This window comes from Hypomesus nipponensis, chromosome 15 (assembly GCF_054491055.1).
Source record: "Hypomesus nipponensis isolate SF chromosome 15, ASM5449105v1, whole genome shotgun sequence".
NCBI lineage: Eukaryota > Metazoa > Chordata > Actinopteri > Osmeriformes > Osmeridae > Hypomesus > Hypomesus nipponensis.
In genome coordinates this window covers 13,477,825-13,499,049 of record NC_140375.1, presented here as the reverse complement: position 1 = coordinate 13,499,049, position 21,225 = coordinate 13,477,825, and the positions used below count along the sequence as shown (strand labels likewise).

General features: G+C 48.5%; 1 protein-coding gene across 1 annotated transcript in view; it reads left to right on the top strand.

The window, feature by feature from the left end:
- The window catches only part of robo1 (roundabout, axon guidance receptor, homolog 1 (Drosophila)), a 232,843-nt gene that overhangs the window by 83,113 nt on the left and 128,505 nt on the right, over nucleotides 1-21,225 (top strand). The window contains 1 exon segment of the mRNA XM_084674770.1: nucleotides 20,185-20,274. Coding sequence (XP_084530896.1) covers nucleotides 20,185-20,274 — 90 coding nt within the window.

Sequence of the window (21,225 nt, the reverse complement as noted above, 5' to 3'; positions counted from 1 at the left end):
AGAGGGAGAGCGAGATAGCGAGGGAGACAAAGAGTTTGGTAAGTGGTAAGAGAGAGTGAAAGAGGGAGAGAGAGAGTTTGGGAAATGGAAAGAGAGAGTGAAAGAGGGAGAGAGAGAGTTTGGGAAATGGAAAGAGAGAGTGAAAGAGGGAGGGAGAGAGTTTGGGAAATGGCAAGAGAGAGTGAAAGAGGGAGAGAGAGAGAAACGGAAAGAGAGAGGTGGCCTAATGCTAAGTGTTGCGATGCAGTAATGGTCCAGATGGCCACGCTGTTCCAGAAGCAGTAAATCACCGAAGAGCATGTGATCAGTGAGGCTACTGCAGGGTGAACACTTAGATACTTAAATAGAGGTGAGAGTCTCCACAGCCATTACACACAGTCAGACTAAAACTGCCCTCTCAGTCTGTGTGTGTTTGTGTGAGTGTGTGTGAGTGTGAATGTGTGTGTGTGGACATGGGTACTGTGACGGGGATAGAGAGCAAAGCTATGTGTACACTCTGTTTTATGTCTACAAGTGCAAGATGGGAAATCAAAACATCAACAAAACAACAGCAAACTACTTTTATCCATGGATACTCTCTGAAGTGACAGTCAAGGACACTGGTATCAACTCTAACGAAATGATTTGACTGGGGGAAAAAGGTATTTCCCTATATGACAATTAAATACTGTTGCAGCCATTAAAATCGATACCCTGTCTGTGACAGAGCGCTCACTGTTCAGTATGGCTTTCACCATCCCTCCAGTCTCGATGGATTTGTGTGTGTGTGTGTGTGTGCTTGTCCCTGCACACATTAACCTTCAATCCTGTTCCTCTCTTGTGATCCTTCATTGATTGGAGAGCTGGGGAGCGGCTGGAGGAGATGGAGACAGTAAGCCAGCGGAGTTATGTGAGAGAGGTAGCAAGAAGGTTTGTCTCCTCGCACCCAGCCTGATCTGGGAGGCTGAGCATAGTGCTGGCTCTGTGTGTATGGGTGTGTGTCTGGGATATCTGACAGGGCCATAAGGGATCAGCAGGGCTTGGTGTGGTCGGGCCCGCTCTGAGACACAGCGTCTGTTATTGAGTGGCCCAGGCAGAGGGTGCTATTGACTGGACCAGTGCCACTTGGCATTCAGACCCAAGTCCTCTAATCTGGGTGCTTACTCATGTTGTTCACCTAAACCCTCGAATCCCCAACCACATAGGAGTGTTCGGCTACACGGTTCAGGGTGATGGAGAAATGGTGGAGCTGAGAATCTTTATAGGTCGCTGCTGGGTTTCTATTCTCTCTTTACGTCGTTGTCACGCGCGAGGTCGCCGGGAGACTGTGTGCGTGCTGGAGAGGAGACACAGGAGGAGAGTGCTTTGTTGTCTCTGGGCTTCTTGACCACACAGCGTTGTTCCACTGCTGTCAATGCTAAGGTGCAGCCTCAGAGTCCTGCAAGCTAACAGTGTTTCTATCGCCAAACACATCTGCAGAACACTTACATTGGCTTTGTGCCGTTGCGACGTTATGGTGTCCCATAATGACAGTTTGTCACACTGCACCATGGCGCTGTGCAGGCTGTCTGTGCAGGAGCTGTCACTGACAGACAGCCTCGTGTCCTGATCTCCAGTGCTCCGGGTTGAGCTGACTGACTCAGGATGAGTCAGCAGGGGAGAAGGTCATGTCATCACACCGTGCACTGAGACGCCATACGTTTGCCTCCCAGCTGCACGGAGCACGGCCCTCAGTTCTTCTCCCAGACGTTTGCAATTCTCTCAGCCTGGGCTTCTCACATACGTGCGTGTGTCGTCTCACACCTGACACAACAGGTATCGCCCGCCACGTGTCTCAGGGTTCAGCTGCGGGACTTTCCCTCCGTGTTTGAAGGTAAACATGGTGAGATCATCTCCCGGCTGACTGGAGGAGGAACAGAGAAGGTAATCTCCACCTTGATACACCCCGAGGAGATACACTTACATAGATCCCCACGCAGAGCCGAGTGGAAAGAATACAGCTTTAATGAGACCAGCTGTCGACAAACACAGCTGTCGTCGTCCTCGTTCTGCGCGGAGTCTTCTGACTCCTCACCCTCTCTTTCTGCTCCAGCAGAGGCATTAGCAGTGACATTTACTGATGAGCTGGGCCGTGTGTGGTCCTACGGCCAGGGGAAACAACTCGTGTTCTCCCCCTCTCCGCCGTGGTAGTCAGACCCACGGACACCCGGCCAGTACAGTTGTGTGGGAGTCAGGAGGATACAGAGACATCCATCCATCATATCTCTGAGCACCGTCGCCACCGAGGTTAGGCTTAATGCTAGGCTTAAGGTTAGGTTTAGGGTTAGGCTTAAGGTTAAGGTTAGGCTCAGGGCTAGGCTTAAGGTTAGGCTTAAGGTTAGGCTCAGGGCTAGGCTTAAGGTTAGGCTTAATGCTAGGCTGAAGGTTAGGCTTAAGGTTAGGTTTAGGGTTAGGCTTAAGGTTAGGTTTAGGGTTAGGCTTAAGGTTAGGCTCAGGGCTAGGCTTAAGGTTAGGCTTAGGGTTAGGCTTAAGGTTAGGCTTAGGGTTAGGCTTAAGGTTAGGCTTAGGGTTAGTTAGGGTTAGTTAGGGTGTCGTTGCCCCCATTGAGGTTTTCAGCTCTTCCTAGATTGTGTTGGAGTTGGAATGTTATTGTGTACATGGCTCTGAACGACTGGGTGGGTTTCAGGTGAGGAACACAGAGCATTTGTACCTAAGGTTCACAAGCCTGCCCTACTCATTGCTCTATTTATCTGGGGGAATTTGTGTGAGTGATGCCTGAAGGGAGGGAGTGGAGGAAGGGAAGGTTGTAGTGAAATAGTAATGAAGGGCACAGGAGAGAGACATGGGAGTGGGGCGGGGGGTGGTGGTGGTGGTGGTGGTGGTGGTGGAGCTGCTGACACCTCCAGTTTCCCACATTCCCCTGCTCTCACCTGCCCCCTGACAGACTGACCAGCAGCAGGAAAGCAGTGGTGCAACTCTACACCCAGAGTTGCTGAGTCTGCTGGGTACAGAAATACTTGCTGTGTGTGTGTGTGTGTGTGTTTGTGTGTTTGTATGTTGAACGTGTGAAGCAATTTTAAGGAAGATGTCTCGTAACTAATACATATTGTATTCCGTTTGTTCGCTCAGTGTGTTTCCATGCCCATGTTCCATTGGGCCGTAGTGTCGCTGACATACTCTCTGAGGGGTGAACTCTGCTGGCTCACAAACATGCCTGTCTGAACAGGCACCTCCGGGCTAGCTAGCAGCTGCAGGAGCTGTTTGCCAGGTTAAACCTCTTTTGCTGATCCCACACATACATACACACACACGCACACACATTTACGAAGGTCACACAGAGCATGGGATGATAGTGAGGTTAATGCACCCAGCACATTTGTGAGTGAGAGTAGATCACAGACGCAAGGCTGCTTCTGCACTTGGGAGATTGGCTCTCTCCCTCCTTCTTTCTCCCTCTCTTCCCTCTCCCTCCATTCCCTCCCTCCATCCCTCCCTCCCTCCCTCCCTCCCTCCCTCCCTCCCTCCCTCCCTCCCTCCCTCCCTCCCTCCCTCCCTCCCTCCCTCCCTCCCTCCCTCCCTCCCTCCCTCGTTCTCTCGTTGTCTCGTTCTCTCGTTCTCTCGTTCTCTCGTTCTGTCGTTCTCTCGTTCTCTCGTTCTCTCTCTCCTCCCGTTCTCTGTTTCTCATGGTCGTCCTCCCTCTCCCTCGGTAGATCTGTTTTGTCAAGGCTGCAGTGTTGAGAGTGTCTCTGATCTGTCCCTTATATTCCTCTCAACACTGCCTCTCGTGATGTAAGAGGTGGGGGTGGCGGGGGGCGGATGCACACACACACTCACAAATACTGACACACATACTCTCTCTCTCACGCTGACGCACACACACTCCCACAAATGGTATCCGGCGTTGCCTGAAGTTGGATCCCTTATGTGTCACTATCGCTGTCACCGGTCCTTTGCTCGGCTCTGAGCAACTTCACCACTGCAAGAGGAAGCACATTACTCCAGACTCTTTCCTACCTTTCAAGGGAAGGGTCTCCTGGGAGCTGAGTCTCAGCGTTTCACCTGCAGGACTTCAGCCAATACCCCTCCAAGTCCGAGCAGCACCGGAGGACAAGAATAAGAAGACAGAGAGAGCACTGGATCAAACAAAAAAAAAAGATTAATATTTCAGAGGAGAGACTCAGAAAGCGGGGCTCTACTCTGCCTGTTAGTCCCTGCTGGGGTTCCAGTCTCTGGAGCCTGCTCAGCAGCCGCCTTCACAAGGATCAGTCCAATACATCTGGAGTAAGGGGGGAGCCTGGGGGGTGCTGAGGGTTGTTGTGTGACCCCCCCCCCCCCTGTGGAGCTACAGTGCTGTGGCCCAGTGGCCTAAGCCCCAAAGCACAGGACGAGGAAGAGGAGGAGGTGGAGGAGTAGGAGGAGGGGGTGTTGTTGTGAATTCTCTCTCTCTCACAGCTGTGATATGACAGAGTGTGGGGCAGCTCTCCTGCCGGCCCTCTCCTCTCTGCTGCTCTAGCCCCAGTGTGAGGTGAGGAGAGAGGCATGGCTGCCAGCCCGATGCCCCTTCTGCTGCTGGTTCTGCTGGGGGTCCTGGGGGCAGACTGTGGTCCTGGGGAAGGATCAGGGAGGTACAAGAGTGGGTGGAGGTCGAAAAGTGACAGGAGCCGTGAGTACCTTCATCTTTCCTATGTCACGCTGTTGCTCTTTCCTTCCTTCCTTCTTACCTTCTTTGTTTCCTCCCTTCCTTCCTTCCTTCCTTCCAACCTTCCTGCTTTCTTTCCATTCATCCTGCCTTCCTTCCTCCATCCCACTGTTTCTCTCTATCTCTTTGCTACATCCCTTGTTCTTCTTCTTATTTTCTCACGTGCACAGACAGAATTGGCTCTGTAATGAGGTTATTTTTGTCATCTCTCTTTATTCTCCGGATCTCTTGAAGTTGGTTTGTCAGAGTTTCTATTAGCTTGCTTGTTCAGGTGCAAGTGTCACTTATTATAGAATACGTTCAAATAATGACAACGTCTGCATGCCCTGCTGGTTCTGAGGGTACGGCGTGTGTGGCTCCAAGATGTGATGAATGTCTTTGAATGGCACGCTTCCTTTCTCAATCTCCTTCCTCTCCATCTCTCTTCCTGTATTCCTGGATGAATACCTCTCATCCACTCAGCCTCTGTCATCATTAGCCGCCCAGTGATGAGTGGTGAAACCAACGCTCGGAGCGGAGAGTGCGATCATGTGCTATGCAAACAGGAGTGCTTCACTCAGACGCGAGTGCATTAGTGATACTGATGCAGCACCCCCGTGCGTACGCGTGTGTGTGTAGGCACGTCTGTGTGTGTAGGCACGTGTGTGTCAGAGGAGGATCTTGCCATCATCCAGGAGTGTGTGTCTCCGGGCAGAGCCCCCCCGTCCTGGCTAATGGGATTGTTTGGCGTGCCACCGCTGATGGATGCTGAGTGATGAGCTGGACCAGCGAGTCCCTCCACGTTCGACCCTCTCTGGAGGGCGGAGCCAGAACGCTGCCCTGATACCGTTTCTAGATTAAAAGACTAGAGGGAAAAGCACTAAGTCATGCTCCACAAGGTCCCCTGACAGCCCAAGGAGACAGCAGTATGTCTGGGTTGTCTCTGTCTTGTTGATGCGGCGAGTAGTTCTGCTGTTGGAAGTCTTTTTTTTTTTTTTGTATTGTTCCGCCTTTGAAAATAAAGAAATCATAAGAAATATGTGGTTTTTGGTGTTGCCCAACAACTGGTAGTCCAGATGGGGGAGTGTGAGTTAGTGTGAGGTTGTGTGAGGTAGAGTGAGTTAGAGTGGAGTAGAGTGAGGTAGTGTGAGTTAGTGTGGAGTAGAGTGAGGTAGTGTGAGTTAGTGTGGAGTAGAGTGAGGTAGTGTGAGTTAGTGTGGAGTAGAGTGAGGTAGAGTGAGGTAGTGTGAGGTAGTGTGAGTTAGAGTGGAGTAGAGTGAGGTAGTGTGAGGTAGTGTGAGTTAGAGTGGAGTAGAGTGAGGTAGTGTGAGGTAGTGTGAGTTAGAGTGGAGTAGAGTGAGGTAGTGTGAGGTAGTGTGTGTGTGTCCAGTCCACCAGTGAGCTGCCTCTCTGGAGCTCAGATTGGAGGTAATGGCTCGTGTCAGTCTGATGGTTTACAATCTGCGTCAATCTCCCCCTGCAGGGGCTCTCTGTGTCTGACTGCGATCTTCAAATTCATAAAAACCCTGAAATGTAACAGTGTGATTTGAACTGTAATTGGCAGGTGACACATTCAAAATGCCAAGCCTCTCTCTATTGTTCTCTCTCCTCGGCTTTGCATCCCGTTGTGTGCCTCTCGAATGCACACTCAGGGACAGACACTTTCACAGTATGTAAAAGCTGGTGTACATTCTTCCTGTCAATCTGAGTGAAACCATGTGGCTTTTATGGTAGTGCCAGGGAGCGTGTGATGTGAGGAGGGAGGGAGGGAGGGAGGGTGGTGGGGTCCCTCTGCCCCTGTCATCCCTCCACAACGCCCACACCTGGCCCCTCACCTTCACCTCCACCTGACCCAGATGGAGGACGTCAACACAACTCCTGTCATGATATGCACAGGTGGTTGTCACCAGGCTGGGGATCACCACAATGTAACAGACGCGTGTTACGGTACACAACTGCATTCCCACATTCAGCTGGTTATGTTTGCCAGCTGTCTCTGTGCGATGGATAATGTTGAATGCCTATAGGACTGTGGTAGGCTACTTGTCTCCTCCTTCTCGTTGTGGCGTGACATTCTCTACGTGAATCAGAGTTCTGTTTAACAGTCCTCGGGGAAACATTGGGGTTCGGACGTGAATGGACGCCGCACAGAAAAGAGACTTTTGATGAAGTGAACAGGGTCAAGTTCATGAGTTCATGAGTTATTTGAGAGACTTGGTTTTGTGTTCATCCTATAAACAAACAGCCTCGAGGCTGTCCAGTTCTAGTCCTTCAGTTTCCTCCCACCCTTGTTTGTCCCCCCTATGATCCTGAGGACAGCTCTGGGGACAGCATGCAGCTGCAGGACCAGCTGGGACGGCCGTCTGTCCAACTGTGTCATCATTCATCATCAATAATTCAGTCAAGCGTGCCACCAAAATGATCTGCTTGTAGTATCAGGAGAGTGAATTCCTTGCTTGACTCCAGAGAAGACCAGAGGGATAGCTTCCCAGCTCTCCCAAGCCCTCCCTAGCCCTGCCCAGCCCTCCTTAGCTCTCTCTTGAGCCCTGCCCAGACCTCCTTAGACATCTCCAGCAGACTTCACGCCTCACCAGCCCTCCCCAGAACTTTCCAGACCTCCCCCTGCCCTCCCCAATTCTCCACAGGCTTCTTTAGCCCTCCCCCCCCCCCAGCCATCCCCAGACATGTGTGGGCGGCCTGGGGCTTTGTTTCCCCAGCCTGTTCCCCCTCTCTGACAACACTTCATCCCTGTGATGGACGAGGCGGATTATGGGATTTCTGGCAGGTTTACTCTGTTCTCTATGCTAATAAGAGCCATATAGAGACCTTCCTGACACCTCCCTGACTGTGTAACCCTGAAGTGAGGAGAAGTGAAGGAGGGGAGGGGGGGACAGGAGGGGAGAGGCTAGGAGGGAGGAGGGAGGGAGGGATTTCAGATAAGAATTCTTACCAAATGCACTGATTCACTTTTGCGATGGCCCTCATTCTCTCTCTCTCTCTCTCTCTCTCTCTCTCTCTCTCTCTCTCTCTCTCTCTCTCTCTCTCTCTCTTTCTCTCTCACACACACACACAACGGCTGTTTTCTTTTTCTTCCCGTTAGAGGTCACTTTTCAAGTCCATTGCTTTTTCTCCATTCCCACCCCTCTTCTACACACACACACACACACACACACGTTCCCCCTCTCTCTGTCTCATCAGGCTCCAGAAGGTTTAGACAGTTTTTAATTAGGTAACAATGAGCTGCGAAGCTCAATTACTGTCGCTGTTCCAAGGTCAGGGCCAAGCCAGAGGGAGGGAGGAGGGTCAGGGTGGATGAGTGGAGGGAGGGAGAGCACTGACATCATATTAGACATTGTCAGAATGTTCAGTCCACTAATTCATCGTTCAGAACACACACACGCCTGGTCCTTCCTCTTACCCAGTCTCTGTGCATCTAAACTTATGAAATCTTATTATGCAAACGAGTCAAATAATGTGTTTGTTTCTTCTCCTCTGTGTGCTGTGATAGCATCTTTACATGACAGGCTGTGATTTATTGTCACCATATGAAAGTTGTCCTGAGACTCCTGGAGTCTTTGAGGCTTTTATGGGGTAGAACAGGACCTTGCAAGTTGTGAATTATGAGAAGAATTGAAACTTTCTGCTGAGGGAAGTGAAAAAGCAGGTGGCCGCTGCAGATCGGACACAGGTGATAAATATGAGGCAGTGAAAGGTGTGGGGGCAGAGCTGAGGCAGGGGGCTCTGGGGGCTCGGGGTCTGTGAGGGTCAGGGGTCACGGGTGAGGGGTAACCCCTTGCTAAGGCAGGTCCTCAGGGGATAGAAATCAAATGAGACCGCTCCCTTGAAGTTTTATTCTCCATTTTCACGGCCTTTAGTCCATTTTCTTTCCGTCATGTAAGTCAAATGCTGTAGCCCAGATGAGTCAACGCCACTTCTTCCACCTCAGGGTTGAACCAGTGTGCTTTTGAATTAATCTTCTCATGCAGTTCCCAGTCTCTCCCACTAGGGGCACTAGTGTCTCAGATGCAGCTCCTCACATGGACTCCAGACCTATGGACATATCTGAGTGTGCATTTACAGCTCTAAGCTATCTGATCTAATTGATTTGGAAGATGATCTATGGGTGTCTTGGTATTGCTCAGTGGTAGTGGGTTTGAAAGCAGATCTAAAGGTTGCAGGTTCAAATCTCTCCAGTGTTACGCATTAAAATAAGTGTCTGCTAAATGAATACATAACATGATCTCCTGTCCTATTTGCTCAAACAGTTTTTCACTCAGTTTAAAAGGAACGCTAAGCTGGAGGGCACGGTTGGGGTCGGTTTCATTTCAGTTCCTTAAGCAAAAAGCATTTGAAATCATTAGTTTAGCTCTTATTATTATGGAATTTGTAATTGCTATTTTAATTAAAAACTCTACATTGACTAAATGGAAAATCACCATGCAAGAGGAAAATCAATCTCTCAGCAGAACTGAAACCGATGCTGTGTGTGTTTGCGTATGTGTGTGTGTGCAATGTGTTTGACAGAATGCGTTCCCTATTGAAGGGCAGGACGTCAGCTCATGTCGTTCATCTCTGAGCTGATCTGAGAGTTCTGTCTCCTGGGCTCCCGGAGCACGTGGAACAGGACCTTGTGACAGGGCTGGCTAGACGCGCAGCATCCCACCACAGCAGCAGCACGACAGGCTGTTCCCCATCACACACACGCAGGGCCGCGGAGGCCCCTGCTTCCTGTTTGTCCTCTCTCATCCCGTGATGAAGTGGTAATTACAGCCGAGGTTTACCAGACACCAGAGCCAGAAAGTCTAACACACCATGTAGTCTTCTCTGTCTAAAACAGTGTTGGTCACGCTATTTCACCAGAGGCCACATGCTTTATTATAGTTCCATGCTTGAGACTGTCCAGTCTCTCCTCAGCTCCTCAGATGCCAGACAAAATCAGCGATCAGTCAAGCTTTATCAAATGCAATCTCCTCTAGACCAGCATTAGCCTTTGCCTACTCTGCCAGTCACGTCCAGCTGTCATGGCTGTTGACTATGGTTGCTATGGCTGCAGGTCTGTTCCAGCTGTATCAGTCTTGGAGCAGGGAGGTCTGACTGTGTGTGCATCAGCATCTCCCCGTCGCTGACACAGCGCTTACACACACCATTTCCTCTCAGCAATCCCCCTCTCTGGTCTGGTCTGTCTGACCTCAGCCCCGTCCAGCCGGCCTCTCTCCTCTCCAACACACGGTCCCGGGTTAGACTCAGGTCTTCTCTATTCCACATGTGTGCGCTGAGATATACGATCCAGCTGTTTCCACAACACACAGACAGATGGGAGATTTTCTTTCAAACTTGAAGTCAATACGGGTTGACATCACCAATGAGGAGTTTCAAAATCTGGGCCAAGGTTACGACTCTAATGCCAAACAGTCTTCTATTCCCACCTTATCGATCACGTCATGACAGAAAACTTCCTTGTGATATCTGGGTTGTGAGTCCACTTCTCTCCAAAGTGGAGTCCTACCTGAGTGAGGGCATTGTAGAACCGTGACCGATGCTTCGGCCCTGGGATGGAGAGTGGCTGTGTAGGGCTGGGAAACTCAAATCATCCCATTTTTAATTAGCTTGATAACAAGAAATCTAGGCAGAGACAAGGGCATCTTGGTTCTTTGTAAAGAGGGGGGTTGAACAAGGCCTTTGTGATGAAGCAGTAGAGTGGATAATGAGACACTGAGGATGAAAACTGATTCACGGTTCTATAGAGAAGCATCAGAAGTGCTCACTGTTTATTTGACACCATCGTTCACCTACTTGACGGACCTCTTTCATCAGAGACACTCCCTTGATCCTAAAAACATGTCAACAGCTCATAAGGGCCGACGCATAGCAACGCATGCAGCGTTGTGTTCATGGACCGGTGGAAAGGACACGCTCTGTATGATTTTCCCTCTGTCAGTTTTACTGAGCAGATTTATAAGGTCAAGCCAAGCAATGTTTGTGCAATTCGCTATTGTTTACCTAATGGCTGTTTGTCCTCTCTAGACAGCCCTACAGAGTCTGTCAGTAATGCTGCTAACAGACCTGCCGTGGGGAACATACGAGGGCTGCACGGCAGAATTGGAAACAGGAGAGGATTAGACCAACACCACATGAAGGTCCTAGTGGACATATTAGCACCAGATGTGACACAGGGCCCAATGTCGTCGTCCCCCCTCCACACACGGATGTAACAAAAATGTTGTTGATGTCTCATATGATTTACAGCACTGTGGATGTACTGCAGTCAGGCGTGGACGATTGCATTCAAGACTGGATGGTGTGTGACCACTTTTTGCGTTTGCCGCCTTCAAGGACAGGGTGATTAGTTTCTCTCTGCTGGAACGAGCAAAAAAAATCCTCTTTCTTGATTCTTCTGTGTGTCGTGTGTGTATTCGACTCGTGTTCTAACCAAACAGATGGTAACGTTGTACTGCCCCTTGTCTCTCCCAGCTCTGCTGCAGCCTCCACTGAGAGAGTCCTCGCCTCTAATACATGTGTGGGATTCTGCGTGTTGAGTGCGTGACACTGAGAAGGGGGGAGGGGGAGGCCTTGACAAGGGGGCGTGAGAGAAGGCCCCTGCTCCATCTTTTGTTGCTTTTCATGCCTCTGCTGGATTTATGCTCTGCCCTCAGCCTGTCACCCCCGGGCTCTTCCACCCTGGGTCAGGTGCTACCACAGTTGTCTGCCTAACAGCGTCTACAATACCTCATCATTCACACCCTGGTAGATATAACCATTTCCCCTGATATTTGAAATGGTTGTCAGGCCTTAACCATTGTTCTTCATAACAACTGTATGAGTGTGGATGTTATGGAAATTTAAATGCACTCCAAACTTGGCACGGGCGCCACCACTTTTTATTATATTAGTTGATTATGGCAGCTTGTTAATATGCGATCTAGACCTTCTTCAGAGCCAACAGGATCAGAAAGAAAACGGACATCTAAGAATTAATATCATGTCATGAAATCAATTGCCTCGAAATTTGATTATTTGAAAAGCCTCTGATCCTGTGAATATTGAGAATATGCTTGCCATGTTAGGAAGCCAGCCTATGAGAGGAGTTCTGCGTATAAGCCTGTGGAAAATCAGTTATATTGTTAAGGGACAGTTCAATAAGACACCAGTGTAACTCTATTCAGAGGCTCATCTCAGAAGAGCCAGGCTGGATATGATGGTATCTGGCTAGCACGTATCAGTTTGGCTTCACTCCTGAGGTTCAATTACAGACAAACCAAAATGAAATCAGTAACCAGTGCACATGGGTATATGAAGGATCTACAGTTTCCAGTGTATAAGTGTTTATGTGCTGCAGTGGTAACTCTAGCGCTATGATGACTAAAGCTGTAAAAAATGGTATGATTGTGTTAATGATATATATATGTATCACTTGGAAGGTTGAAATAAACCTGTCCTTGACATCACTGTGTTTTTGAGTAAGTTGCACTCTAAGTCCTTATAAAGCTTTCTGAATTGTTTTATGGCCTGTAATTATCTTGTCATTTATCTGTATGCCATCTGTAAGGAGAGCAAGTCAAAACAAGTCTTGATTTGGTGGGTGACGTGGTGCTATTTGAGTGTGTGTCCATGTGTGTGATAGTGTGGGGACGATTCAGTTTCATAAAGGGCCATATGTTTCAGTGATGATTAGAGTTTTTGGAGTTTTTCATGTCGGAGGGATATTTGTCTACATGCATACCATATTTAAGGCCTATTCGATTTCTCAACTTTTACACTTTAAATACTTTACCAGTGCATTCCAAGGGGACAGGAAAATGTATGGTATACTTGTCACAAAACTCTCACACTGTAAATCTTTCACGATTCCTTCAGAATTTCAGCCCCTGCTCAAACCTACCCTCAGGTAAAAAAAACATGTCTTCTCCTCCAATGCTCTTTCCCTCTCTCTATCAAGTTTCATTTGTAAAGGCTTGAAAAATAATTTATCATATGGGCCAAGTTGTGCAGCCCTCAAGGCAGGTCATTGTGACAATGATGAGGACAAAGTCCTCGGGTGAGATCCATAAGAGGACTCTTTAGAAGGACGACATCCCCTTGTAGTGTGTCACAAAGGCTCATGTTACATTCTTCTCTGGTGTGGTAGTCGAGCCCTGAAACACTGATCCTTGACTCCTGTAAGCCTGACATGAAGCTATATTGTAGATCAAAAACCCAAGCCTTTGAAAGTGCTGAGCTAAAAAGGTCTCTCTCTCTCTCTCTCTCTCTTTCTCTCTCTCTCTCTCATGCCTCTTTGGGGATATCAGAGCCAATCCTGGGGGCTGAAGTTTGACACAGGCCTCGCCTCGTCTCTGAACAGAGAAACCCATGTTACCTGCAGTCAGAGAACAGGGCTCATCATGTCAGAATGCAGATGCTGCGTGTTTACGGCTCCTCTGTCGGCCCCCCTGATGGTCTGCACATCTGCGGAGCTGTTGCCGCGCCCACTAAGGCTTGGCACAGCCTCTGGTTGAGTAAGCCTCGGTATTGATTGTCTTTGTGTCAAGTGCAGATCATTAGATGTCTCCTCAGGAGACAACTGAGGACTGGGCTGGATGCCTGCTGCTTTTCCTCTCTGTTCCACACACTCATTCACATCTCCTCTGATCAGACATCAGCACAGGACAGACTGAGTGCATATCTGTATATGCTCTGGTTGGGACTCAGACTGTTTTGTCTACGGTTTTCGGGGCATTTGCATACCCATGTTTCTGGTGGCTAATCGCAGATCTGTGTGAGGTGAGGATGAGGCTGGGGAGAGGTGATAACGGATGCTATTGGTTCCACTTGCTGGTGTTCAGATGCCATGTTGATTGAACAGCGGCGGTAGAGTTCAGTGGCAAAAAAAAATGAACAATGTAATTACCTTGAAGCAATTATACAATTTTTGGGTGCAAACCACCTAACCACCGAGCGATTTATCTCAAACTAGGAGGGACAGGTTCTTTCCAATTACATGCTTGTTGATTTGAATCCAATTTGAGAGATTGGGTTTAGCTTGACAGATCTTAAAGCTACAGTTCGGCTACAGTATATTTGATGTTTTATAACCGACCAATCAGCATTGTGTCTACAGAGGAATTTGGTTTAAACTTCTTTGTCTCTTTTCATGTTGCCAAGATTGTTTGGGGAATACAAGTTCTGACGCTGTCATGGAATCTGTGGTATTCTGGTCAAGACTGAGAGACACTAAAAGTTCCAAGGCCTAACCCTCCGTGTGACAGCAGTCTGGGAAGCAGTGTTTGTGGTCACAAATGGGATCACACTTCTCAGAATAGCGCAGCGTTTAAGAATGTGAAGTGACGTACAGTATGGGAATCTCATTTGACATAATTGCTGGATTCAGCTCATGGAATGACCAAGGTTCAGTAAAGACACGAAGATTCTTTGGAAGAGAAATAAACGTTCCTCTGTTTGGCCTCTCAACACAAACTATGACTAATGTGGAAAAACTCAAAGGTCAGTAACCCTCACAATTCAGATAGGTGATAATTATACATCTGCTCAGTCACTTAGCATACAAACACACCCATGGTTATTAAGTCATTTGTTTGGGCCATAACACAGATTGGCTGTGAAGGGATGGAGCTGAACGAAGAGTCTTGGCTAAACTTGGTATGGGGTGTCATGAGATCAAAGGGTGAGGAGGTGATTCATCATAGGCTGCTCTCTGCCTCCATAATTAAAAGTTGCAGAATTCCCCTCTATTGTGGCGGTGACACAGAGCTAATGACAGCAGCCGCTTCGAGGCATGGAGAGGTGACGGGTGGTGACAGGATACTGGCCTGTGCATGGGGGATGTATACGAGCACGCTACAGTTAGAAACTATTTTCACTCACCGCAAAGGTGTGTCTGGGTGCTGCAGTTACTTCCTGCCTGTCACTCTAGTCTAAAACATAGAAACAATGCTATGCAGCAGAGCTGCTAAAAAGCTTATATCAGAGTTTGTTATAACTATGGAGGCAAATCAGTGACATCATGTTTTGAATTCACCTCTTTAAAGTGAATTTATTTCAGTGTAAAAAAGCAGCCTTTTCGAGCAGCCTGAATTTTGATCTTTTTGAATTTCTGAAGCTTGATTAATATTTTTAAGTTTCTGATCTAAATTTGTTTGGCTCTAATTATTTTGGCTCCATTTTTTTCGGCTGAAGTTTTTTGGGTCTGAATTTCACCATTCAAATTTGAGCAGCCTGAATTTTGATTGTTTGAATTTGTGTTTTTGAAGCTGATTTCAAAACCAACAAATTTGGTGGTGTTCAATGCCAGTGCCACACCCCTGACAGAACCAATTTCTTTGTACTGAGAAGGTATTCTCCATTGGTATTTCCCGACCCCCCCCCACACACACACACACACACACACACTCACACACACACACACAATCCCCATCCTCATGTTGCTGCAGTAGCACATGCCAGGTGGTGTCACTGAGATGGACCTCGGAAGGTTCTGGCAGCTCTGAGAGAAGAACGGCCTTGCGTCAGCTTCTCGTGATGTCACAACAAGTTCAGACTCCTCACATGCATCTGTCTCCCATGACAACATTGTTGTTTTAGAACACAGATACAGAAAACTCAAGTAGGCTTGGAGCATCACTTCAGTCCTGCTGCTGTTTGAAGGTGAAATATCCTAAAATCGTATCCCATAAAATTTATATGGGATAAGCTTTTTTGCATATACTGCAACAAATCATCTGTACAAGTTCATATTCGTTTCTCTGAAATGCTACCGTGGTAACACCTGTTGAGCTCGGCTGCCTCAGTGAGTGAGTGAGTTATTGCATATCAAGTCAGTCAAGAGTTGTCAAATGTTAGCTACCCCTAAAGCCAATCAGCTTTATTTATTCTGGAGCAGTTTCTGCGTGGTGTTTGTATTGCTGCGGTTACCGTGAGCTCTGGGTGATCCCGTCAGCATGAGATGACATATTATTCTTCCTTCTGCATTTGTACTTTTAATTAACCACAATGATCAAATCATGTGAGAGGAGGAGGGAAGCCAATCTCTGCTCCAACTTGGAGGACAGAATCTGACATGTTTATCAGAGCTCGGAAACCAAACTATTGCATTCTGTCAGGGAGGTGTCTGAGGAATGCGTGTTCATGCAGCCCTAAAGTTGATGTTAGATTTTCTGAATAACTTTATAACAATGTCAAACTGGGTCACTGAACACGGCAGTGTCTACATAGTCGGCACAGAGGATTATTTTGTAATAGAAACTTTTGAGCAAACTTTTGTAGAATGTTTTCCTTTACACTTCAATTGGGTTCTTCAATTTTATTATATATATATATATATTTGTATAGCGAAATGGCATAAATTGCCTTAATCTTTTTCATCCTCAGACAACAGCAGCTAGAAAACCGCTCTGCCAGGCCTCAGAGGTCTTGCGTAGATCTGAGTTACCCACCCTACTGTGTCATTCCACCTAGTTCCATTGCATTTGTGTCAGAAAGTGTTTATGTTTTTCTGTGTGAGTGGAGGTGCAATCAGGGGCCAGGGCAGCTGTTCTGGAGAGGAGAGGGAAGTGAGGAACTTGAATGCTCACCCAGCGGGGAGCGTACACATCGAACGTCTCTCAGCGGTGAACTAGGCTGCATTGCAATCATTTTACTCAGCACCTGCATAGCTCATACACACACACACACATTCACACACACACATACACAAAAAGACCTGTCCACAGAAGCATGTGGTGGCCTCGTTGTGATCATTAGTATTGTGGCGTGCACACTGTGATACTCCGAGGAAGGTTTGAGACGCTCTCATATGCATAATCTTCTTTTGAGAGCCTGCTAGATGAAGAGAGAGGGGTGTGGCAGGGTTAAAGAGGGTAGGGGGCTCTCTCCTCGGGGGGGGGGGGGGGGTACAGTGACAGGGTCTACAGTAGATGAAGGATCTCTCTGATCCTTGTCTCAGGGCTCCTCATTGTCCATGTCAGGGCTGTGGAGCTGTGGGCAGCCTGGACCCTCCCACTTCCACCCCTGTGAGTTATTGTCACGTCCAGTCACAGCCCTCTCACTCATACCTTCTCGCTGTCAGGACTGGGGGGTTCAACGGCCCAGGAAGGGGTTTGGATACTTTGAAGGCAACACTAAAGTTCAGCATGTGAGATTTTCGACACTTTTGATTTAAAAGACAGTCCTTTCTTCTAAACTTTCTTCTATTTCAATAGACTGAAATGTGTGAGCTCTCACTAGTCCTAGCAGTAGAGAGAGCTTTGCCTCCGCTTGCACACCCCCCCCCCCCCCCCACATACACACACACACCCCTCAACCCAGACAGACGTTTTCTCTCTCCTCCCCTCCAGCAATGTGTTCTCTTTGTGTGTGTTTCCAATCTTCAGGCTTGATTAAAACCCTATTAGAGATGCATGGCCTAGAGTAAAAACATAGACAGAGCCATCCACATGGAAATGAGCGAGAAAGTGCACACACAGAGGGAGACAGAGAGAGAGAGCAACCGAAGTGTAGCAAAAAAACTGCCTGTCTTCTGCACACAAAAACATCTCCTACTTTCCTTCTCCCATTGTCTGTTTTCAGTGAAAAATCTAAATACAGTTCCACTGGGAGTGGAATTTGTCCTATTGGTCCTATCAACTGCAACAAAGCCAAAGGTAGAATTTAAATAAAAGAAAGATAAATGTCTTTTTACACTTCCACAACCAGCAGCAAGTTATGACAATATCTTCTCTCTTTTACTCTGCAGCAAACACAAACATCTTTTTTACTATTAACTTGAAATAGCTTAGACCTTATCACAGCAAGACCTTCCCATCAGTTTGTTTGGGAGTACTGTAACTCACCAAACATCAGGCACCAGTCCTGTATGACACCCCCCCCCCCCCCCCACACACACACACACACACACATACACACACACACACACATACACACACTCACCTACAAACACTCCTCATCGTCAGACCATTCAACATGCCAGGGCCAAAGCACTGCTGCCAATACGTGACCCGATAACAACGACACAGCAGAGATATTCTCTCCCCAGCTCCTTCACATCCAATAACTGCTGCTTGTGTTTTTCAAACTAAGCATGCAGAGCCATGCAGGCATTAAAGAAGACATCGGGTTTACTGCCTTGTCACATATAGCTTGTGCTGTCGTAGCCTCGTGGGGGGGAATGACTTGGTGTGTTACAGATGACCTCCTCTGACTGCACAGTAGCAACACTGGCTGGGTGGGTCCTCGGCCCTTGGTTGATGCCAGTACCCCATGGATTTGTCCAATCAGGGTGGAGAATGACCCGGAAAACATGTTGTGCCCTTTTGGTGTTAGACTGGGGCGAGGAGGGCTGGAGGGTGGGGGGGCGCCAGGAGGGTTGGCAGGGGCAGGATGGAGGGCGTGGGGGGTGGTATCTTTGTATTCACACTGGAGCCGTTGGGCATGCACACGGCCCTGTCTCTCTGTCCTGGTGCCCCAGGGGCAGCTGGGTCCACCACCTGTTAATGGAGTCTGAAGTGCCCTTTAATTGGCTCATCCCAGTGAGACAGAACAGGCCTAGGACAGAATTAAAGATGCAAAACAGAAAGCAAGGAGGACCGGGAGGGAGTAACTGGAAAATCAAAAGCTGGAGGATGATGATAATGTGATCAGGTGTATGATAATGTATTATTTAGCAGACACGTTTATCCAAAGCAACACTCAAAAGGTTTTGAATCGGATTTGATTGGAATGTGCAACCTCTTGGTCCATAGTCAAACTCTGTACCGCTGAGCCACACCCATGTCATGGATCTGGGAAGGGGTGACATGTCCTGTCTGTACTGAATCTCTGTTGAGCATCATAAGTATAACCATGGCAAACAATCTTAAAAATGGAAAGCTCGGGAGTCAGCCTGAGCTCAACCATCAGAATAGAACATCATGGACTTATATGATAATACGCTCTGATTTGTCAAGTCAGACAGACAGACTGGCTGTGTTGGATGTTTGCTTTGTGTGTACGTCATGATTCCATCGATGTGGATTCCATACATGTCCCGTGTCGAATTTGTGTCTGTGTCCATATTCACGTTTCATATTCTGTTCCCCTGTCTCCTGTGGTGCTGTCAATCAGACCTGTTTGGGTAAACAGTGAGAGAAACTGTGCGTGGGAGTGTGATGGGCACAGCACGAGCTCCTTCCTCTGCCACAGCACTGCTGTAATTACAACACCACAGGCATCACAGGGGGGCACAAACACAACGTGTTGATGTGGAGCCACTTTCATCAAACTCTAATGTTTAATGTCACCATTCGGACCATGCGGATATGATGTTTGTGTGCGTTGGCTGTGTTGTTTAGACGATGCAAAGGGGTGTGTCATGTCTCTATAGGTGGGTGGGGCTTGAATGAATGAGGGGTCACACTCTTCCACACTCGGCTGATCTGAAGTACTCTCTGATGAACTATTCTGTCAGCACGTCTGCTATTTATCCTCCCCGACAGCAGACCCCGTAGAGGAAAGAAGGCACTTCAGACAGCCTGCCTTTCAGTCAGCTGTGGAGCTGGGATCCTCCTCCCCACAGCCTCCTCTGGTCCCTCCGGCCTGCATTAACCCCCTGTCACTGGGGAACAATGAGAGTGGGCATGGCTCTGCTGATTTATCCCTCACATAGCCATCATGAGGGCACAGTTGGGGCCCCCGGAGCCCCCATTAGCCATACGTCTTGCCCCACTCCCCCCCCCTCCCCCCCACCCCTCTCAGTCCCACCCTCACACCTCCTGTCACCCAGACCCGACCTGTCACTCAGCCCCTCAGACAGTCACAATGGTGGTAGGATCGCAATCAAAGACAACGGATTAGGAATGACTTGGAAGTGTCTCCATCAGTTAGTGTGTGTTTGTGTGCGTGTGTGCGTGTGTGCGTGCGTGTGTGCGTGTGTGTAGGATGGGACACCCAGTTAGGGGAGGAGTGTCCTGACCCTCCATGCTCAGTCTGGCCCATATGCTCCCTCAAGAAGGCAGCCAGTCATGGCTCCTGATAGGGTAGAGGGAGCACCCCCTACACACACACACACACACACACCCACACACACACATCACGGCTACTCGCACGCATACACACACACTCACAGCACGACCACCAAAACAGCGCAGTATGGGAACTCACTCCCACTGAGCACAGCTTAGTACCAGCCATCAGTCTTGCTCTGTCTGCAGGCAGAATCTCATCCTGCCACACACAGACACACACCCACCCACCGCACCACTCACACACTGCATCACACACAGGATCCACACACTGACCTGTGCCCTGATCCAGACCCAGGAGACCAGAGACCCAGGACGCCAGGCAGTCTTCTTGGATTATTCACAGCCACTGGATATTGGATTTGAGAGGGATGTGGGTGGGTTGCACGTCTCTCGGAGGGCACAGGAGGAGCATGTGCCCTTTGAGTCTGGCTCTGCTGAGCGTGTGCAGCCTCTGCCTCTACCAGGGGGGCCAAGGGCAGGAGGCTAGCGGGGAGAGGATGCCCCTGGACTCAGTGCCTGTGGTGTTATTGTTGACAGAGACGGGGGCCACTCAGGAAGGGGTCAGCCAGGGGGCAACGCCAGCCCCCACCAGCCAGCACGAAGATGACAACTCCTTGGGCTACACAGGTACCAACGTCGCTGCTTGTACCTGCTCCATCCATCATCATCCATCCATGTTGTGCCTCCACATGCGATTGTGGAACTTCTTCGCATATTAATGATATTAGAATATGGATTTGTCTGTGTTATTAATACCAGTATCGATTGATGCAGTGACCATGGAAGTACATTACTATCCATGTTATCAATGGAGTGAGATAGTGTCAGAATGATAATACTTTAGGTTCACATGGTGCACCTAAAATGTTAGCCCTATACTGTTATTAAAGAGAGGCTAGACTACTGTAGACTCTGGGGAAATTCAAACAGCAGAAACTCCAGTAGGAGTTCTTTGATGGAAATGTAATTAAAGAAGTGGGTCATTGTTAACCCGTGGTGAATGTAGAAAGAAGAGAATTGTGAGAGAGTGAGTCTCATTGTGCTATGTGTCTCTAGTGACTACAGAGCTCTGTGGGGAGATGGGAACCAGGAAATGGGACCATAACCTCTGGGATCCGCAGACACAGACACACACACACACACACACAGACACACACAGACACACACACACACAATTCTGTCTGGAGTGGATTACAGATGAGGCGTGTGTTTGGTTATTTCTCTGGCAGTCCTCCTTGTGCGAGGGGAAGTTGTGTCCACCATGTTGCCCCAGCGAGTATCCCCGTCTCCCTGGGTGATTTATTGGGCCGCACACAGGTTCTCTCAGCTCCAGGAAGTCCCCAGAAGAAACAGGAAGTCTAAATGAACTGCTAGAGTCATTAGCAGGGTACATCACTGTGTGTGGCGCAGAGCTCAGATATGTCCCGAAAACCAAAGTTTAGGACCGCCGAAAATAGAGAGACTGCACAAATAGTTTCAGGCTTATTGCAGATGAAATGTTCCTGTGCCTACATTTCTACAGTAACTGCATATATGTATTGTTTGTGTGTGACCGAGGTGGATAGAGAGCTGAATATG